At 41.8% G+C, this 22,083-nt stretch overlaps 2 protein-coding genes across 2 annotated transcripts in view; both read left to right on the top strand.

The window, feature by feature from the left end:
* Positions 1 to 22,083, top strand: part of LOC109044106 (nascent polypeptide associated complex protein alpha subunit) — a 31,082-nt gene that overhangs the window by 1,021 nt on the left and 7,978 nt on the right. The window lies entirely within an intron of this gene.
* Positions 10,252 to 22,083, top strand: part of LOC109044102 (potassium channel subfamily K member 18) — a 211,438-nt gene continuing 199,606 nt past the window's right edge. The window contains exon 1 of the mRNA XM_072297497.1: positions 10,252 to 10,553. Within this exon, the coding sequence (XP_072153598.1) occupies positions 10,337 to 10,553 (217 nt within the window). The 5' untranslated portion in view covers positions 10,252 to 10,336. The remainder of the gene's footprint in view (positions 10,554 to 22,083) is intronic.

The following is a 22,083-nucleotide window of genomic DNA, read 5'->3' as shown; positions in this document are numbered from 1 at the left end:
GAGTGGTGCAAATTCAGAGCTAATCGGAGATTGACGTTTGTCTCAACATACGATGCGCGAGCTCTAGTGATTGGGCCGCAGGCTATCCTCGATTGTTGTTGGACACATGCAATGTGGTTGCTTTCAAATGGAAAGTAAGTAAGCTGCCATCAACATAGTTGACCACACCTTCAGAACAAATGGTCTGCGTTAATGTTCTTTTTATCATGCTTTTTAAGAGGAAAAACTTTTAATGTAGATACATCAAATGATTTAAGTAGAAGTGTCCTCAGCTAAGTTGACCGTTGTTTACTTTCTGTCTGCAAGCATTTTCGCATCACTACTATCTACATGAATACATCTAACTCTCGCAGAGGTAAGAACACAAGCTTAGATAAGTTTTTTAAGACTTTCAAACTTTGTAACACTTTAATTTTTAGCTACACAGAAATCACAACCACATTAAAGATGCGTATCATAATTGACACTTTAGTAGGTTTATGACGACACGATCATCAGACAGATTTTTCCAAGGTGGTTAGTAACAAACGTCTTTTTATGCAGAGGCCCAAAGTCGGTGGCGCTTGCAAACTGAAATTAAACTACTTTCAACTTAGCTGACGGCACCACTAGCCACTCAATTGGTCTTCTACATTCATAGAGAATGTACAGAAGATGTTACGGAGCAGGGGTATGCATGCACCTCTCCAAGCCACAGGAAGCAAATGCCGGTCGAGTGGGCATTGATAGGACTGGGTCATGTTGTTGTTTCACAATGTCTGCTTCATAGCTGTAGCCACACTCCTTGGCTGATAAGCTGATGTATATTTCTGTGCTGCAACCAAATGTGAATGTGGCTCTTTGGCTTTTACTCAAACTCAGTATTTTTTCTATGGAGTGAGCTAAAAAGCTGACAACATCTGTTCCCATATCATCCGTGAAATTGTAGAAATGCGTCTAACGGTCAGCACTGTTACACAATTTCTATCATAAGTATTTCATTTTTCAAATGAAATAACATCCACTTCACTTCTTGAAAACATTTCCTTTTTTTCTTCGCTGTTTAAAGAATAATCAGTAAAAATTTCAAGCAATAGTGTTGGTCTGGTCTCTTTTTGGTGAAACAAATTGAGAGCAGAGATTTTGAAGTATTTCTATTTTAAGGAGATACGTACTCCTCTAGCTTCATTGTTGATATGTTGCCAGAGAAAAGTTGTTCAGTCACCGGCATTTGCTTTCTGAAATGGGTTTGATTGCATCACAATGTTTCAATGCCTCAACTAACTATTTGTTTTTTTCATCAGTGAGTTCATGTTACAAACAAGAAAGTTCAGGAAATGATCATCAAGTTGCAAAGATAACTCACAAAAATCTCTGGATAATTGATGACCATTCTGAGTAATAAAATGGATTTACAGTTAAAATTTTGCAGTGCTTCGATGCAATTGAACTGCATTCAGCAGAAAGGAACCAAGCCACATCAGCCATCGCCAAATTTAAGTGGGCAATTTAATTGTGTACAAGAGAACCAGTGCTTGTAACACACGCCAGCCAAACAGCAATTTGCCAGTAAGAAATCGCCTTTGGCCGCTAAGGAAATTGTTGTGAAACTCCGTTTTTGGGATTTTTCGCGTTTTTGGGGCCATTCATCGGGGTATTCCTGACTCAATGCATTCCGAAAAGGCAATTCCTCGTTTTGGCCCCTAAGAAATCTGAGATGGTCCCTAAGAAAAAAACTTGCAAGCCAGATGGCTGCTAAGACTTCATGCCGGGTTGAAACACTGAAGAGAACGTATGTGCCGATTACTTTGAAAATTTGGAGGAATTTGCTTTCTAATGTTCAACAAATTTTCTGAAATTTGCTCAAAAATCCACACAACAGTTTTCAATGAAGAAATCAAATTGCCCAATCAAATTTGGCAATAACTGATGTGGCTTGGTTCCTTTCTGCCTAATGTGGTCCAATTAAGCCTCTGTATCTCTCACCCCTTCATTTTGTGATGCATTTTCTGCTCAATTTGGTGTCTGAGTTTTATGTTTTCATGTTATTTCTCCTTAAGTATCTCATTTTATTTGATGCAACTAGATCCTTTGAAGTTTTGAGATTAAGCACCAAGGTGAAGTACCCATGTCCAATGTGTATAGCTAAGGCTGAATGAAGAAGGTGCCTGGTAGCCGCCATTTTTAACATCAAAGTGTCAGTTTGATATCGACACTTTTTAGAATAGAAAAGTATTTATTTTAATGGTTAAATCTTTCAGTGTTGTACAGGGCCGGATTAAGGGGATGGCCGCATGGACCGCGGCGCATGGCGGCACATTTAGGGGGCGGCAAATTTTGCAATTTTCTTAAATGTAGATATAAAAAAATCGGATTCAGAAAAAAAATTATCCATGAGAAAAGAGGACGAAATCTCTCTTTCCTGAGAGTGTAGTAATTTCTAATTTTGTCGTTTTTCGGTGATACAAGAAATAGCATCTTTAATTAGTTGAGTGAAGAAAGGAGCTAAACACGCAATTTAGCCTGGAGCTCAACGCAGAGAGGAATGATGACGAGGACTTGAGATGAAAAAGACAAGCCCTCGGCGCGGCGATCGGCATGTAACACATATTAGCGCCTACAAGACTGCATGAATACTTCACCCATTGCGCCAAACACAGTGCGGTCAGGAGCGCGAGCGGTTGGCGTGAAACGCATAGCGCCTACAAGACTGCAGGAATACTTCACGCATTGCGCCAATCGCAGTGCGATCAGCGCGGCGCAGCGGCGGAAGTTAAAATTATTAAACCACATTTGTTTGTTCTTTCATAATTTTTTGGTTCATTTCTTATAAATGGAGGACCTTAACTTTCGCGCCAAGTTCCGTGAAATTTTGCTAGTAGTGTTGAAAACCCTCCCAGCGTATACTGCAATACAAATCTATTTTTCTCTCTTGAGAAGTTCACCGTCAATTTATTCAGGCCTCTCTCCTTTCTCCAAGCGTTTTCCTTCGATTTTCCCGACCGTCGCGGTCGCACCGTCGCACAGTGGATAGAGTCGATGAAAGGGGTCGGATGTGAAATTTTTTACGGAAACTGCAAATTTTGACGTTTTGCTTTGTCACATTTTAAATTTCAAAGGGTGCTTTCAGAAAGAAATTTCACGAAAAAACCAATGGAGCCACTTTTAGAACCTCGAAGTTTTATCCGAACGGAGTTATAAGGGTTTAAAGTTTCCAAATTTTGCCCAGCTTCTTCTACTGACTCGTTCCACTGTGCGTCGTCGTCTCGCTTCGTGTTTATTTTTATCGCTTTTCAATTTGAATTTAGAGTGTTCCTTTTCGTCCCTTCCTCTTTGCATAAGGTAAAACGCTTCCACGTCAATCATCATAGTTGATCTTGATAGAGGAAGCACAGCGATGTACCAATACCAACTATGAGTACATTTTTTCATTGTAAAATTGATAGGTCCGCGGCCCAACCCCCCGAAGATTTGTGTCACAGCCAGCCTGCGGGCTGATTATTGAAGTTTTTTGACGAAGAGATAGACATAGGAAGTATGAAGCAATCCTATAGGTTGAAATGGGTGGTTCCTATAGACTAAGGGAGTACCTAAATGATAGACTAACTAAGGGTCTTTCGTGGGTTGTCGCCAGTTAGTCTATTACCTACCTATTTTGTCCATTGCTGCCACCCGCTTCCACCAATATGATCCCTCCATATCCCTTTTGTCATCTTTGTCTATAGCTTTGTCTACAAATTTCTATAATCGCCCCGCTGATGAGAATTATCAAGAGAGGTTAAAGGAATGCAATTCTGCACAAAAATCGTAAGCACAACGTCATGATTTGGAGAAAAGGATCGAAAAATTAGGCTGCATTTTCCGATAAGGAGCTAATTTTCAAGGTCTTGACATATCCAAGCGAAGCGAAGTAAGTTACAGGATACTTACATCAGGGCAAATTGGGAATTGTCATGGAATTTAGAAGCATCGGGAAAAACTTGAAAATGTCATAGAAAATGATGAAAGTGTCCGGGAAAAATTATTAGGAGCGGTAGCGACCCCGTCAAGCCTATAGAGATCTCCAGCAACCGAGCATGGGAGCCGCTACTGTGTCTTCCACGAACCCGTTCAACTTTTTAGTATACTTACCCGTATTTGCTTTCTAGCTTGGGTTTGACGCAGCGAACGACGGATTTTGCTTGAAAACCATTTCAAATTTTGTCTTTTTAATTATCTTGCGTATACTTCAACTGTCAGGGAATTCCACTCGAATGTGTCAGGGAATTTCATTCTCTGAATTTTGTGGCAACGCTGCAATTATTACCCCAGTCTTTTTCTCTACGAAAAATTTATTCATGTATCACGATTTTCTGTTTGAAGTTCCTTTCGTCATTTTCCATTCACCCTTTCAGAATTTGGCTCACCCGAGAGTATCCCGAATAATTGGACTGCATTTTGCAATTCGGAACTATAAATTCTGGCCCGGTTTAAAAACAACCTATGTGCCATTAGTTTCCCTATGCACATACGTGTTTTTTCAGATGAGCCAGAATTTATAGTTCCAAATTGCAAAATGCAGTCCAATTGCCTCCTAACTCCTCAGCAAGAAGAGAAAAAACATTATTAACATATCAACGAAGTATAAACCAACTGAGATGCCTTTCCAAAAGATAAACTTGGCATTTGAATAACGCGCGGAGCGTATAAAAGTGGAAGAGCACTCAGAGTTGGGTTCGAACTCATCATGCAACTATTTGAACTCCGCAGTGGGCCGGGTTGCATACGCTCGGTTTAGCGGGCGAAATCTGAGATCTGCTCACTGCTTCGCGATCGGGTATAGAGTCCCTTTTTACTGAGAGTCAAGACAATGTGAATCCATTTCTGATTGGTTCCCGTATTTAGGCCTTCACAGTGTCACAAACGGGAATAAAGATTACATTTTCACCGATTGCAACGATTATAATCTGGAATGGACCAGGGAATTACGGGTTCGGCAAAGAACAAACGGAATGAGAGAAGGGAACGAGAAAGAAATTTGAGAATGGGCCGATCAAAGATTACGAAAAACGTTCCATTTGTGTAATCTTTATTCCCGTTTGTGACTCCATGAGGGGGTGTTGTCTTGACTCTCCGTGTAAAGGGACTCTAATCGGGTACAGGCGCAGTCAGTGTTCATCTCGAGCGTGACGTCTATTTCGGTCAACTATTTGGACGCTCTTATTATCGTTCAGATCTGTAACGCGATTCTAACGAACTAAGATGCTTTCCGGAAACGAACGCGGCATTTTGAGAATGCACCGAGCGAATAACATTGCAAGAATATGCGAAGTTGGGTTTTGACACAACTTGATTCCATACTCCGCGGTGGGTTTGTTGAATACGCTTGAGGAAAACGCCGATCGTATTTGTACGTGAAACCTATCGCGAGAGCCGTATATTGCGAGCGCGCGGAGGCCGTGGGTTGATCCTGGATTTCGCCCGCAAAACCTAGCGTATGCAACCCGGCCTACCGCAGAGTGAAAATAGTTGCATGTTAGGTTCGAACCCAACGTTGTATATTCTTACATTGGTCTCTCCTTCATTGGGAGTTAGGAGAGCGCTCCGTTAACTACGATGTTGAAGAAAATGCTCAGATTCTATCAAATGCTATCTATAACTAGAAAAATTATCTATAACTTGCGGGAGAACCGCATTTCAGGGTGTCTACCATCAGGTTTTTCCCGATTCTATCAGAATTTAAGGTCGACTAGGATTTAATCCCGATTTCCTCAGGATTTGAAGAGAAATCGGTCATGAAATCAGAATTTGAGGAAAAATCGGTTTTAAAATCAGGATTTGAAGAAAAATCGGTCATAAAATCAGGATTTGAAGAAAAATCGGTCATAAAATCAGGATTTGAGAAAAGTCGGCCGTCCGATCGGATTTTTTTATCGAGCCATTTTTGTGAAGTTACATTCGCCTAATTTTTTTCCCGCAAAAATGAGGATCCGGAAAAATTATGAAATCAGGATTTTAGCAGTCAAAAATGAGGAAGAATCTGAACTTCATAAAGCCCTGGATAGACGATCAAATTCCGATCAAAGTAGACATGCTGATGACTGATGGTCACCATCTTTCTACCATCAAATTTTGACGGGCCGCACTTTCATTAAATCTAATTCTAGAATTTATATATTTATATCCTTGAATTACTAAAAAATATATTCCTAATAAGATAGATATTATTAAATTAATTCTTGAATTTTTAAGTCTGTTCATGGACAGACTTAAAAATTCAAGAATTAACTTAATAATATCTATCTTATTAGGAATATATTTTTTAGCAATTCAAGGATATGAATATATAAATTCTAGAATTAGATTTAATGAAAGTAAGATCAAAGTAAGATCAGAATGGAGTGGCACCATTCATCATTTCCTGCCACAGGAAACATCTCTGCCAAGTTTTCCTTTTAAAACGAAGCAAATTAATGAGTTTAAGACTGATGACTCCCGACACTCTGATGCTACTTTGATCGGAATTGGTTCGGGAATGGAGATGTTGCATGTGTGAGGAATTTGCGATTTGACTGTTGATTCTTGCGTAAAAGTTTGCGAGAAACACAATGGTGCCACTGGTTTTCTCTGAATTCAACTCCCAAGCTCAAAAAAAGCTCTCAAGTTGAGGCCAAAATGGAGGGGATATCCCACCCTACCCTACGGTAGGGTGCCCACAGGACGTGGGCTCCGTGAGCCGTGCTACATCGACGCGCTGTCAAGTCTCTTTCATGCCGTGTTTCTGAGTTTTTTCCTTGTGTGAAATGGATCCCAATTCTCCGGGAATAAACTTTGTGAAGTGTGCTCATGAGCAAATTGCTCATCTTTGCAATCTTTGTGACATTAAAAGATCTAACTTTTTCACCAAAAAATTCTGGTGCTCGCACAGAATTTTATTTCAGCAGTGCGGTACTTGCACTAACCTTCCAGTGTTCCCTCCCCCTTCAAGTGCTTTTCCACCCTTAGGAGATAGCAAAAAGGGTAAACAAACTATCAATGTTCGCGCTGCAGGACCTCTTCCCTCTCAGAAAAGTGTGAAAAAAGTGGCCTCCCAAAAAAGTGTCACACTATTACAGTGTGAGCACAAACAGTCGGCTCATCTCTGCAAAAAATGCAGTGTTAAGGCAGCTATTGACTGCAAGTGTATACACAAAAAATACCCCTTCAAGTGCTCTATGTGCAAAGGCTTGCCCTATAGCCCTGATGACCTCGATGCACCCGAAGCTTTCACTGATTCTGACTCTGACGAAGGGTCAACTGATCCAGAAGTAGAATCCATGGATTTACAACCCATCATTTCAGATACCCAGTCTTCGGAGTTTCAAGGTGTTAAAACAGATAACGACAGCTTCCAGGTTGTCACCCACCACAAGAGAAGGAAATCTATCCCTGCAAATAGGCCACCAGTACCTGCGCTTAATTTAAGTTCTAAATTTAATATTCTTCAATCAGATAAGTCAGTAGAACCATTGTTAACCCCCCCTCCCATTTTCATTTCTCAAATTCCAAACCCCTTCACCTTTAAAGCAGAAGTAGTAGATAAAATATCTAAAAATTCAAAACTCAAAATCATTAATAGAACCCAGTTTAAAATAATTTTAGAAAAAATCGATGAATATCGCTCTCTCACTAAGGTCCTCAAGGACAAAAAAATAGCATACTTCACCTACCAAATTAAAGAAGAAAAAGTTACTAGAGTTGTATGCAGGGGTATCCCTACGGATTTTCCTCAAGCTGAGGAAACGATACGTTCCTGTCTTGAGGAGAAATACAAGATACCCGTCAAAAATGTGACTCGCATGCTCAAATTTACAGATAAATCTCCTCTTCCATTGCATTATGTAGACTTACTTCCTTTTCCAGGCTCTAACGAAATGATTTGGCAGGTTAAGGAAATCTCCAATTTAATTGTAAAGTTCGAAAAACCTCATCAAAGAAAATCTGTCATACAGTGTAAAAACTGCCTCTCATTAGGACATTCTAAATCTTACTGTTTTCGTCAACCCAGGTGTGCTATCTGTTCTGAATTTCATCAAACAGGGGAATGTAAAACCCCTGATGTACCTACGTGTATCTTCCCCGTTTGCGCCCTTTGCAAAGGTAACCACTTGGCAACCTATCAAGGGTGCAAAGTCAAAAAGGAAGTGAGTAAAAAGAGATTTCCAGTCAAGAGCGAGCCTAATCAAGGAAATCTTAATTCTAACATTAGATCATCAGATAAGAGCTACAGTTCTGCCCTGAAAGGACCGAGCTCTTCCGAAAACAAAACTCCTCAGCCAGCTGTACCACTCACGACAACTGATAACAGCGTTGATTATGTCACAGTAATCAACGAGCTTAAACACCTAGTAACTAAACAAGCAGAGCAGATTGACAAACTGATGTCTGTTATCCTCAAGCTCTTACCTCAACAAGAGGTACAGATCCCACAATCAGTCCAACCTTCCCTACAATCTGATTCACTATCTGTGAACTGATTTATAATAGAATTAATTCTTTCTTCACAGGCACAGGCGTGAGTACGCCCAGCCTCGCCTCTCCATACTTAAAATGGAGAGCTGGGCGCTCACGTACTGAAGTCTTCAACCTTTCCCTTGTTATCTAGTTGTAAATTTTTAATATTTACTTATTTTTATATTTATTTTTATTTTCTTAATATTCTTGTTATTTTGCTCTTTCAGCAGTCTGGGTTTTGTTTTATCCCACCTCCTTCATCTAAACCAGGTTTTTTCCCATTGGATTTTTTCCCTAGTTATTTTCATGTGCAATTTATTAAATTGTACAGCCTAAAATTCCTCCCTATCTAAAACTTTCTGTAGAAAATCTTAATCTACAAATTCAAATTGATACCTTTTAAACAGAGGTAGTTGTTGTAATAATTCTTAAGTGTATTCTGAAAAGTCATGTTCTTTCTTTGTACTGATTTCTTTCTTGACAATAAATTCGATATATATAAAATCAGGATTTGAGAAAAGTCGGCCGTCCGATCGGATTTTTTTATCGAGCCATTTTTGTGAAGTTACATTCGCCTAATTTTTTTCCCGCAAAAATGAGGATCCGGAAAAATTATGAAATCAGGATTTTAGCAGTCAAAAATGAGGAAGAATCTGAACTTCATAAAGCCCTGGATAGACGATCAAATTCCGATCAAAGTAGACATGCTGATGACTGATGGTCACCATCTTTCTACCATCAAATTTTGACGGGCCGCACTTTCATTAAATCTAATTCTAGAATTTATATATTTATATCCTTGAATTACTAAAAAATATATTCCTAATAAGATAGATATTATTAAATTAATTCTTGAATTTTTAAGTCTGTTCATGGACAGACTTAAAAATTCAAGAATTAACTTAATAATATCTATCTTATTAGGAATATATTTTTTAGCAATTCAAGGATATGAATATATAAATTCTAGAATTAGATTTAATGAAAGTAAGATCAAAGTAAGATCAGAATGGAGTGGCACCATTCATCATTTCCTGCCACAGGAAACATCTCTGCCAAGTTTTCCTTTAAAACGAAGCAAATTAATGAGTTTAAGACTGATGACTCCCGACACTCTGATGCTACTTTGATCGAATTGGTTCGGGAATGGAGATGTTGCATGTGTGAGGAATTTGCGATTTGACTGTTGATTCTTGTGTAAAAGTTTGCGAGAAACACAATGGTGCCACTGGTTTTCTCTGAATTCAACTCCCAAGCTCAAAAAAAGCTCTCAAGTTGAGGCCAAAATGGAGGGGATATCCCACCCTACCCTACGACCCTACCCTACCCACGTCTACATCAAGACCAACTCTCCATGCAAAGATAGGGAGCAAATACATTGACAGGGCTGCCACTTTATTTGGGGACTCTGAGACTAAAAACACGGCAACCCTGCTAATGTATTTGCTCCCTATTTTTGCATGGAGAGTTTGTCTTCATGTAGACGTGGACTCTCAGGGTAGGGTGGGATATCACCTCCATTTTGGCCTCAACTTGAGAGCTTTTCTGAGCTTGGGAGTTGAATTCAGAGAAAACCAGTGGCACCATCGTGTTTCTCGCGAACTTTTACACAAGAATCAACAGTCCAATCGCAAATTCCTCACACATGCAACATCTCCATTTGATCGTCTATCCAGGGCTTAAGGATTTCCGAAAATGAAGAGAGAACTAGACACCCTGTTGGACAACCGCATACAAGTTGCATGCAAGTTGCATTCGGAGTGGCGCGGCGGGGGGAAGGGGGTCGCGCCGTCGCGTGGCTGGGCGCGTGTCCCCGGTGCGTGGCGGGGGCGGGATTGGCGGGAAGGCCTCGGCGCCGGCGGTCGGGCGGCAGTGGTGGAGGCAGATGCCGGGAAATCGGTCGTCCCCGCGGTGCTGCGCCCGTGCGCGCCATTGTGTCGCGCTCGTCTGCTCCCACGTCGGGCTCCTCGTCCTCGTGGCCGGCTACCTCCTCCTCGGCGCCTTCGTCTTCGAGTTCCTCGAGTCGGAGCATGAGCTCGAGCAGAGGGAGAACATCAAGAAGTACCGCGACCAGTGCCTCAGGGAACTCTGGACCATCACAGGTCAGACACCTCGTCTTTCTTACAACCTCCGGATACCTCGGCCAAATCCGATGGGAATAAGAGGAAGTGTGTGTGCTAGTCATTACACGGAAAAAATCGGCAGGGCAGGGTGTCTAGCATCAGGATTTTCGGCCTTGTCTCCACGGGACGTTTTCATGGGATTTGTCCCATGTTCGAATCGCAGGAATGAAACTTCTGGGATTTTTCCCAGTTACCGTCTCCACGGGACGAGGCTCATACGGTCCTACGACTAGTTTGCGCGGGAAGATAAATTAGACGAAGTCGAGTATTTAACCGGGATTGAAGTAATAATTGCACTCAATTGACAATTAGACTCATTTAACCGATTAAACATGAAGAATGGAGTAATCAACAAAATATTGCACAATTCTTTTACACTTCTTCTTCTCTCAGTGGGTCCTAAGAGTAAAAGGACCATACTTGGTACTGGGAAAAATATTGATTAACTCAATATTTTTCCCAACTTCGTAAGTGGGATTTTTCCCAACTTCGTAAGTGGGATTTTTCCCTAAGACATATCTGGTGAAACGGCTCGTGGAGACAAGGCCTGATCGAGCGCTATTTTTTACTTCTTGAATGACACATTTGAAACTTCAAAGCATTAAAAGAATGGAGAAGCTTTCATTGACCCGATAATATAAACATCTGGAACGCTATCGGAATTAAAATCGATATTCATGAATGGAATTCTTGAGAGTTATATTTTTTCCCCCCAGGAAATCTCGGGGAAGTTGGAGAAAAGTACGAGTTCTCATCAGGGAATGAGCTCCTGTAAATCAGGGAAAAATAAGGGAATGAGTCCGGTCAAAAATTCTAGACACCATGTCCAAATCCGATGGGAATGAGAGGAAGTGTGTTTGCTAGTCATTACACGGAAAAAAATCGGCAGGGCAGGGTGTCTAGCATCAGGATTTTCCAGGTTCTATCAGGACTTGAGGTCAATCAGGATTTAATGCCTATCTCCTCAGGATTTGAGGAAGAATCGGTCGTAAAATCAGGATTTGAGAAAAGTCGGCCGTCCGATCGGATTTTTGTATCGAGCTATTTTTGTGGAGTTACACTCGCCTTGCGTGAAGTCAGAATTGATCAGGATTTAGAAACATGATGAAATCAGGGTTTAGCAGTCAAAAATCAAAATTTCGTCAGGATTTTCTAAAATGGAAAAACAAACTAGACACCCTGCAGGGTCACCTCCCGAAATTCATCGTTCCCCGGTAGAAGGAACACAACTTTATTCCAGGGCTGCAAAATTGACGGAAACCATTCGATTTTTCTCACGATCGTACCCCTGCAATTTTTGTCCATGATGTGTCTGATTTTTTCTTGAAATCGAAAGAAAATTCAGTGAAATTTTAATTTAAAATTTCCCAAATTTCTTCCGGTTTAAAATAAAATTGTGAAGGGACATTTGGCAACATCGGAATGTAGTTTCGTTCATTCGTGAGAGGAGCGACGAATTGTAGTTACCCAATTTGATGTATGTTACGGGAATTTCCAATTAATTTTGGCGGTATCGCAACTCAAGTCGGGGTAGTGCCGTAACATTTGGGGTAGTGCCGCAACATTTGGGTTAGTAACCTAATTTATCGGAGGTACTACAACAATTAATCGGAATAGTTCGACTTGGGTCTTAACCCCTACCTCTTTTTTCCGTGTATTATTAAAATCGCAGGGTGTCTACAGGTCCGAATATTCGAGAATGAAGCTCTTGCAAGTGCGAGGGATTTGCTATCATTGTACTTTTTCTTACGTAAAATTTTGCGAGGAATGCGATGGTGCCTCTGATTTTCTCTGGAATCAGCTCCCGAGCTCCTCCTAATAAGAAGTTTATGCTACCTCGAGAAATAAGTGTTTAAAGTTTCTGAATTACATGGAGTCTGAAGACGAAAGGAAAGCTTAAAATCACTTTCTAACGTCTAAACATTGGGTTTGAAAGATGAATTTATCATACCTAGTATTTGTTTTAAGATTAGTTTTTGTTAAAATTACTAATATCTCAATTTTTGTTCAAAAAAAAAGCTAACGCGTGCCTCGTCTTACAAGTCCCTTATTTCAAGTTTCAAGATTTTCCAAATTTCCTGTATTTTTTTTGTTGGTTTTGAAAAAAAAAATTGTGATAGTGATCATTTAAACTAAAACTAGTCTTAAAATATATTCTGTGAAAAAGTCACCTCTTATATCCAATTTTTAGGCATCACAAAGGGAGTTTGAAGTTTCCTTCTGTCTTAAGATTCCACGCAATTTAGAAAATGTGAACCCGTATTTATCGAAATAGCATAAACTTCACTCATGAAACTCGTCCTCCTAGTTCCTCAAATCTGAAAAAAAATCACAATCGAACCGAGTTTCAGTGTGGTTTGGGGATAACGTTAAATTCTCCGAGTCACACTCTGACAATGAATAGGGAAATACATTTCAATGAATCCTTGCATTTTTCGAAGAAATTATGAAAATTCTGAATCGGAGGATTGAAACATTTTGGAATGAAGAAAACGCAAATGACGCCAGGGAAAGTCGCGGAATTAAAGGATATGGAATTATGAACATTTTGTGAAATACGCACCCTGTTAACACCTCTCTGCTGTGTTTGATAAGTCTCACCCCGTGTAATTGAAGAGTCAAGGCGAAACGGAGGGATTTAACCGGAATCGAGGCCATTCCATCCTGCTGAGGAAAATCGCCGTACTAACATTCAAAATTTGCCAAATTTCCCGCGATAAAATATGAATCCCTGAGGCAAGTTGCGAATATTTTCTCTTGAAATTCTCAGACAATTGAGATTTAATTGTGAGCTTAATCCTCAGGAGAATTCCATACAAATTAATCGTAAGTCGCCTTGAAAAACAGTCTTTTATTCGAGGAAATTTGGCAACGACGGAAAGCGCATACTACGTTCTGCCCTAGGACGGGGAACTCGGCGTATGCGCTTCTCGCAGGGGTGTTTGTTCAGTCCTCCGCCTAATTAGAGCATTAATAAATGATTGATTCCGGAGGTGTCGGAGCTTGAGAGAGCCGCGGGGTTGCTAAGACGCGGCGCACAGTGGATCGAGTAACTTAGAGAGGTCGGACGTGAAAATTTTGACTGAAACTGCGAATTTTGATGTTTATTTCGTCTTATTTTAAAGTTCAAGGGGTATTTAAACATGCTTGGAATAGCATCTATGAATAATAAAATACGGATAAAAACAGGAACCTTGATGCTCATAATTTTTTACTTACATAATTTAGTACATGCAGAGGTGGGAGCCGAAGCTTTCCAAACGTCTGGCGTTCATCATCAGGGCAAATTATGTAAGTAAAAAATTATGAGCATAGGTTCCTGTTTTTATCCTTATTTTATTATTCAAGGGGTATGTTACGAGGAAACCAATACAGGGTGTCTAGCATCAGGAAAATCCGGAAAGTATCAGAAATTTTGGCGACCAGGAAAATATCAGGAAAATCGGACGTTTTATCAGGAATCCCTCTTACGCGAATCTCCTCAGCGGAGAAGTCTTACTGCTTTTTGCCGACCGTGCCAGGAGTCGTCGCGCCGTAATTGTTTCCGATAATTTCTCACCCGCAGCGCTTGTGTCGTATAGTGAAAGTCTCATCGCAGTGTCGTCGTCTTTGCGACGTTTAGTTTCCGCATGCTTTTATGCAATAAACATAGTTTTTTCGAGAAAAATCAGGAAAATATCAGGAATTTTCAAAATGAAAAAATCAGAAAAATATCAGGACTTTCCAAAATTTAATAATACTAGACACCCTGCAATAGAACCACTTTTAAACCTCAAAATTTCGGATTAACGGAGTTATAAGCCTTTTAAAGTTTCCAAATTTGGTCCGACCCCTCCTACCGAGTCGATCCTCTGTGCGGCGTGGCGCAGCCAGGGGTTCGCAGAAAACGCCGGGCGCCCCGCTCTCCAGGTAAAAGCGTTTCCGGCTTGTTAGCCCCGATTTAATTAACGGCGGGCAGTTTCGTCGGATTTTAGCAGCGGTTAATTGTCCCGCTCCCCGATGAGCCCCCCTGCCCCCCCTCCCCTCCCCTCCCCGGCAGCCGCCGTCCGGAAGCTACGAAAATCAAAGTTAAGGGGATCGAAGATCTTTCCCTCGCGCCGCGGTCGCTGTCTTCCGTCTTGCTCCGGTTTCGTCACGGACGGAGCGGGCAGGGTGTTTACTGGTCCGGAAAATCCGGAATCAGCACTGATTTTTTAGTACGGAAGTACTGAAGTAGTATGGAGATACCGTGAGAAGGTCCGGAATTTTTAGTCTACTGCGTTCCGGAAAGTCCGGAATCAGCACTGATATTTTAGAGGCGGTCCGGAAGTACTGAAGTAGTATGGAGATACCGTGAGAAGGTCCGGAATTTTTAGTCTACTGCGTTCCGGAAAGTCCGGAATCAGCACTGATATTTTAGAGGCGGTCCGGAAGTATACTGAAGCCGTAAGGACATACCGTGAGAAGGTCCGGAATTGTTAGTCCACTGGTCCGGAAACAGTGCTGATTTTTTAAAAGTAGCATACGGAAGCACTGACAAACTCCGAAAATGCCGGAAGTAGGTCCGGAATTTGTCGCCTCATCCACGCGCAGAGATGGAACTTTTTTTTTCTTAAAGCGTAGATTTGAGAAAATAGTAACACGAATATGAACCAAACCTCTCGATACTCATTCCTCAGGACAGCAAAGTGAGTTTCCCTTCTTTAGAATCTAATTTTCCGACCCAACTTGAGCAAAAATCACAACTGAAAATTCTACCTATTCGTTCACTAAGGTCCCTTCTCCTGTGGACGGTCTGAATTTAAAAAACAAGCTTTTTTACCAATTTTTTCCAGTGCATCATTCGGCTATTGCAGTTCTTCCAATGAATACAACTTGGGTCACGCAGTTTATTTTTTATGCTAATTGGCTGTATCTATTTATTTTTAATCAGTGGAAGTTGCGTTTTTCTCAAAAACCTACTTCTTTGCTCGCTAGTCTTTGAACACGGAAGTGCGTCGAGTTGCGACTGCCCCTTTTTTTTGCTACGTCAACGTAGAAACGTTCAGTCCCTGAGGGAGCTTGAATCGAGTACCTACTCTCGGAAGCCACGGTATTTATATTAATGCCCTAACTGCGTTACCCTTCGCTTAAACATACGTGCCTCGTATTTATGGTTTTCATCTAACGTTTTCTGATGCACTCTAGAGATGGCATCTCCTCGCGTTAGATTGTCAAGTTTACTGAATTGAATGTCGGATGTTTGCGGAGCGTATGCCGCCGGAAAAATTGTTGAAATAAGTTTTATGTTTTTCTCCGAAAAAAAGAGGAAAACCTAGAAGACATTTTTTAGAGCAATAAGTTTTTGCTAAAGTCTAATACTTTTTTATTAACATGCAGAAAAATGAATGCTGCCGTGCTGAGGAAAATCGCTGTATGAGCACTCAAGAGTTGCCAAATTCCCTCTCAGTAAATATTCATTTTTGAAGAAAGTCATGAATATTTTTCCTTGCGACTTTCATAGTTTCTAGATCAGATTACGATAGAAATCTTTAAAAAAAATTGAAAGAGAAAAATTCACTAAATTTCCTGAAAATGTATTATTTGTCGAAAGAAATTTGGCAACGCCTGATGGCTTACACGGCGTTTTTCCTTATCACGGAGAAAAAAACTTCGTGCGTGGGCCCCGAAGTTTAGGTCATATGGATCTCTGAATTTTTCGGATTGAGCATCTGAACACTTTAGGTCCAGCTGCTGAGGTTTGGATCACACACCTGAAACTTCAGTTCTTACATCTAAAGTACTTCTGTTTTCACATCCGAAAAACTTCGGTTCTCACATCTGAAGTACTTCAGATGGAAGAACCGAAGTTTCAGATGTGTGATCCGAACCTCGACAGCTAGACCTGAAGTGTTCAGATGTTCAATCCAAAAACTTCAGAGATCCATATGACCTAAACTTCGGGTCCCACGCACGAGAACACACATCTGAAACCTCAGTTCTTACATGTAAAGTACTTCTGTTTTCACATCCGAAAAACTTCGGTTCACATCTGAAGTACTTCAGAGATCCATATGACCTAAACTTCGGGTCCCACGCACGAGAACACACATCTGAAACCTCCGTTCTTACATGTAAAGTACTTCTGTTTTCACATCCGAAAAACTTCGGTTCACATCTGAAGTACTTCAGATGTATGATCCGAACCTCGACAGCTAGACCTGAAGTGTTCAAATGCTCTATCCGAAAACTTTAGAGATCCATATGACCTAAACTTCGGGTCCCACGCCCGAGGTTTTTTTTCTCCGTGTAGCAGGGCAGTATGCGGGGTTAATCCTCGATCCCGGAAAATGTGTCCAGGTGAAGGATTGCGACTTGCAACGTTCGCCCTCCGCGACACTGCTCCACCCCCCCCCCCCCCCCCCCGGTTCCGGCGCGTGCCCCCCTGATCCCTCACTCCCCCCCTTTCGACTCACGCATTTTCAGCGTCCCGTTTCCAAGAGTCGAGGGAGGAGCGTGGGTGGAGGGAGGCGTCGCTCTTCTATAATGCATCCGCGCACTCTTTTAACTGCAAGTGGACACGAGCGAAGTTCGAGCATCGGGAAAATTTACCTCCGCTTCCAATTGCAGCGCGGGACGAGTGCGAAAAGGTCGCCGCGCACAATGGGGCGAATCAGCCGAGCGGTCGGAAAAGATGTGGAAACTTTACAAGTTCGTGTTCAGTAGAGTCCCTTTATACTGAGAGTCAAGACAGTGTGAATCCATTTCTGATTGGTTCCCGTATTTTAGGCCAGTTGTTTTATTCTTTTTTTTTTATTATTTTGTATTTCCCAGTGTCACAAACGGGAATAAAGAACACATTTTCACCGATTGCAAAGATTATAATCTGGAATGGACCGGGGAATTACGGGTTCGGCAAGGATTAAACGGAATGAGAGAAGGAACGGAGAAAGGAATTTGAGAATGGGCCGATCAAAGATTACAAAAAACGTTCAATTTCTGTAATCTTTATTCCCGTTTGTGACTCCGTGAGGGGGTGTTGTCCTGACTCTTAGTATAAAGGGACTCTAGTGTTCAGGGTTTCTAGCATCAGGATTTTCCCGATCTTCCTGATTCTATTAGGATTCGAGGTCAGTCAGGATTTGAAGAAAAATCGGTCGTGAAATCAGGATTTGAGAAAAGTCGGCTGTTCGATCGGATTTTTTAATGTTTTCGCATTCGCTTGTGCAGAAATTTTAATTTTCCTCCGAAAAAAATCAGGATTTGATCAGAATCTGGAAAAACTATGAAATCAGGATTCAGCAGTCAAAAATCAGGAAAAATTAGGATTTCAGCAGGAGTTCCCAGAATGACTAGACACCCTGGTATCTCACGTCGATACGAGACGTAGAAGTTTGAAAATGGCGTCGTTGGTTATCTTTGTAAATTTATTTCCAGAAACACCATTTAAAATTGAAAATATGACAAAATTAGCATCGTTAGCAGTTAAAGACAAAAATTTCCATCGCTCCTATTTTCTGTTTTCTCCTTCGTTCATAGCTTCGTCTATCAATATCAATAATCAGACCGTTGAATCTGAACTTGAGCTCATTTTTGGTTCCGCTCATTCTAAACAGAATCTGCTGGAACGTTCGACTCTCGGAGTTCAATGCACGAGGGGGCGTAGCGATTTGCGTCTCTGGCGTTATGCGTTACGCGTTACGCGTTACTCCTATAATTTAATGTAGAGTATAATTTGGCATGACATGATAATCAGCACTGATTTCGTCGTTTTCATGGCGAAGGGACGTAACTCTATCCCAAGGTTGAAAATTTAACTCGGACAATTTAATTTTTTACAGGAATATTACAGTGCGATTTCTGTTCACAATCTTGCCGATTTTTGCGTGTAATCAGAGAAAAATGCCATTTTCAGTGAGATAGGCTCGAGTTTCTTATGGTGAACCTTCCAATTGCGAGGGAAAACATGGCTCTTTGGAATGCAGTTACGTTCTTTCGCCAAGACAACTACGAATCGGATTTCATTTTGCAATCAGAAATTACAATTTCTGAATCATACATAGAAGTACGCTTACCTGTCGAGGGAAACTCATGGCACCTGTTTTTCCTTAAATGAGTCGGAGATTTTAGTTTTTAACGGATGAAAAAGTGGTTGGGGTCTTTCCTAAAAATTGTAGCACTACCTCAATTTATTCGATGACAAGGACATTTCCAATCAATTTTGATAATACCGCAACATTTGAGGTAGTATAAACATAATTTGACGTATTTCTACCTCACAGACCTATGCGCAGGTGAGAGATATGGGGTGTGCTCTAGAAAGCTGCATAAGGAGCATTGTAAAAGTGGGCGTGATTCCTTTTGAAGAATTGGAAAAGCGGGATTTTACATTCTATCAAACAGACCTATGTGCCAACTGAGTGCGAGATTCATGAGCCGCGGGCATGGCAAGAGAGCGTTGTGGACAGGGCTTATGAGTTGAAGCGCCCCGACGACGATTACCCCCTCGCTCGTTTGCTCGATCATTGCCGCTGACATCATTGGCGCTTTATTATTCTCATTCACTCTTACGGCCAGAGAACTAACGAGCACACCCCATATTTCTCACCTCCACATAGGTCTGTTTGGTAGAAATACGTCCAATTAATTGGGGCTTTACCACATTTTATCGGAAATGTCCTGGTTGGAATTTAACCCCTATCTCTTGTTTTACTTGCCACTTGCCAAATTTAGCCTAATTCGGGGTCAGATCTTAGCCGCGCGCGATGTGGTGGGTTTTTTCGGAACCACCGCGAAAAATTCACCCTCTCCTCGCCTCGATGCGAAGATGATCGGACGATTCCGCAACAATTTCCAGCACCACTATGCAACCACTTGTTGAATTAACAGCAGTGTTCTCTCGCTGTTTATTCAGGGAAAGTTAATCGGGAGTTTCCTCGAGTCGTACCTACGCGAAGCGAACTTTTTCTGCATCAAGTTCACATTCCCAGTCGTCCCGTCCCGCCGCGCCGCCCCGCGACAAAAGTCCCCGCGACTCGAGGCAGCCGGCGAGCGTAAGCGAAAACTGAATAAATGGCGCGCTACGACGGGCGTCGGGGTCGACGGGACGCAGGGATATCCACGCCCCGTGATTTATCGCCCGACGCGGATTCAACGGCACCGTTTTTTCCCCCGAGCTGAGGCCGCGGCTACACTGGCGCCGCGCGACGCCGAGTCAACCTAGAGTACCTGTATAGGGAGAGTACCGATAGATCGGTTCATGGAGGGCTTAGGGCCCAAAAATGCAGCCACCCTTCCAACCAACTTCTAACGCACACAATTTCACTGCCAGTCTGCAGATTCCAATTCTAACCATGATGGCCAAGAATGTACAGAAATGAGCGTTCTTCCACGAAATTGAGTAAATTTATGCAAAAGCTGAGTCAAACACGTGCTTAATAAAGGACGGTTCGTAACAATAGTATCAGTAAATCGCTCTGGATAATTGAAATTCATAGGTTGGCTGCCCTTTTGGGCCCTAACTTTATTCGCGGAGGCATCGGTGAAGCCCTGATGGACTTTCGGAGTTTCAGATCTGTCGGTACTCTCCCTATACAGGTACTCTAAGTCAACCGCGCACGGTGGTGTAGCTTGAGATTTTTAGGGAGGAGCCGTCGTTAAAAATATTTCAGTGAAAATGTATCGCAGGAGTGTATGATGGGGCTGCCGCAGTCAGGAAAATCCGGGAAATGCCAGGGAATTTTGAAAAGTCACGGGAAACTGGAAAATGTCAGAAAAAATGACGAACGTGTCATGGAAAAATTATCAAGTTGCTAATATTAATTGCTTTTTAGAATGGGTTTGACGTTTCAAACGACTAATGTTGCATGCCATCCAGCATATCTTCAATGGGCAGGGAATTTCACCAAAATGTGTCAGGGAAATGTCAGGGAATTTCATTTTCTAAATTCTGTAAAACCCTGAGTACGAAGTTCTTCAGTGCACGATTCCACCAGTAAACCACAAATCTTCGGTTACCTGACAAAAGGACTTAATTATAATCCAGTGCTGCAAACTTTTTCCGTACAAATTGCATTTTTAATAGGAGAAACTTGGGACTTCCCAACTGAGAATTCCGTTGAATATTCATGTTATCTTGTGCAAAATCAGAAAAATTTTCAACAAAAATGAAGCGCAGTTTTGAAAATATCATCAAAACGTTAGCGCAGCTGCAGTAATCTATACACAAAATAGTGTGAAAGTGTTAACTTTTACACTTTTTATCAAAATTAAAGTATTTGTAGAGGTTTTAGCATGAAGGAAGCATTTCTAATCATTTTTACCTCCTAGTGCGTGAATTCGAGTTATTGCGAGCAATTAAAGGCGTGCACCATGTAGTGCCTTCAAAATCGTATGTATACTTCAAACGCTACACCGTCATGCGCAAGCTCCGAAAGCGACGTGGAAATTGCAAGCACTGTGCACCGTGTGCACAGTGGTGCACCATCCACCTGCGATCCACTGATTGAACGATCAAGTACATTCTTCACACCTGTAAAATAAACACCTCATAGTCGCGGGGTTGATTTTGCGCGGTCAATTTCACCTCGCGCGCTGTCTGTGGAGCCGCGGCTTGATTCGAGCCGTGCAGGTGCGCAGCGTAAGGAAAGAAAGAAGTCAGAATAATCGTCGAATGAACAGTTGAAAGGGAAGTTTCGATACCTCGCCTGGAGCATGTCAAAAATATAATTTCTGTCAATAATAATAGAACAGAATCTCTACAAGATTGGATCGTGACCTCCCCCTCTGCACCCTCCCTCCCTCGCCATATTCGTCTGTGTTTTCTCTCGTCACTCCGCGCCCTCCCGAGCCCGGCTCGGGGTTCGCGGGGGAGGTTGTCAAATTCTTTTGTCAGCGTACGTGGTGAATAGCGCAATGCTCGGCTATTTTGGGAAGTGGAGCGGGTGAGTGGCTTCCGAATGTTTTCGACGGATTCGCGTGTTTACCGGGAAATCTTGAGATCATCTCGTGCGACGGACGAACGGAAAAAATGAAAGGACAGTCGTGTGATGTTGAACAGTGGAACTCTGTTTTCCGCGAGGGTTAGGTTCTGCGGAATCGTCGCGGATACCGCAGCTCACTAGAAACTCAGGATTGCCGGTGGTCTGGAAAACAGAGGAAGCCAGGGAATTGGCGAAGACCTCATCGGCGGATCCAGCGAATTGGCAACATTGTTTTTCTCCAATTAAACCTGTGGAAATCTATCGAATCTTGGAGGGGCCTGTTGCTCCGACAAGAATCGATTATTTAACATAGGTTTCAATGGAGGGAAGCCGGTGGTGTTGCCATATCGTGGATCCGCCTCTGGATGACCTGGAAAAGTCAGAGAATTTCTACACATCCACTAATCACCAGCACGTATCACAGATCTTCCAACCGGTCACTCTTTCTGGTCATTTTTAAGACTTGCCACCTTTTAACCAGCTACTGAATGCCTTTTTCCTATAATTTGATCTCTGAGCAAGAAAATTTTGCCCAAAGTTTAGTCAAAGTTAGCGTTTTTTAAAAAAAA

This window comes from Bemisia tabaci, chromosome 2, assembly GCF_918797505.1.
Source record: "Bemisia tabaci chromosome 2, PGI_BMITA_v3".
NCBI classification, from domain to species: Eukaryota; Metazoa; Arthropoda; class Insecta; order Hemiptera; family Aleyrodidae; genus Bemisia; species Bemisia tabaci.
Note: the sequence above shows the minus strand (reverse complement) of the source record. Positions and strands in the feature narration are given on the sequence as shown.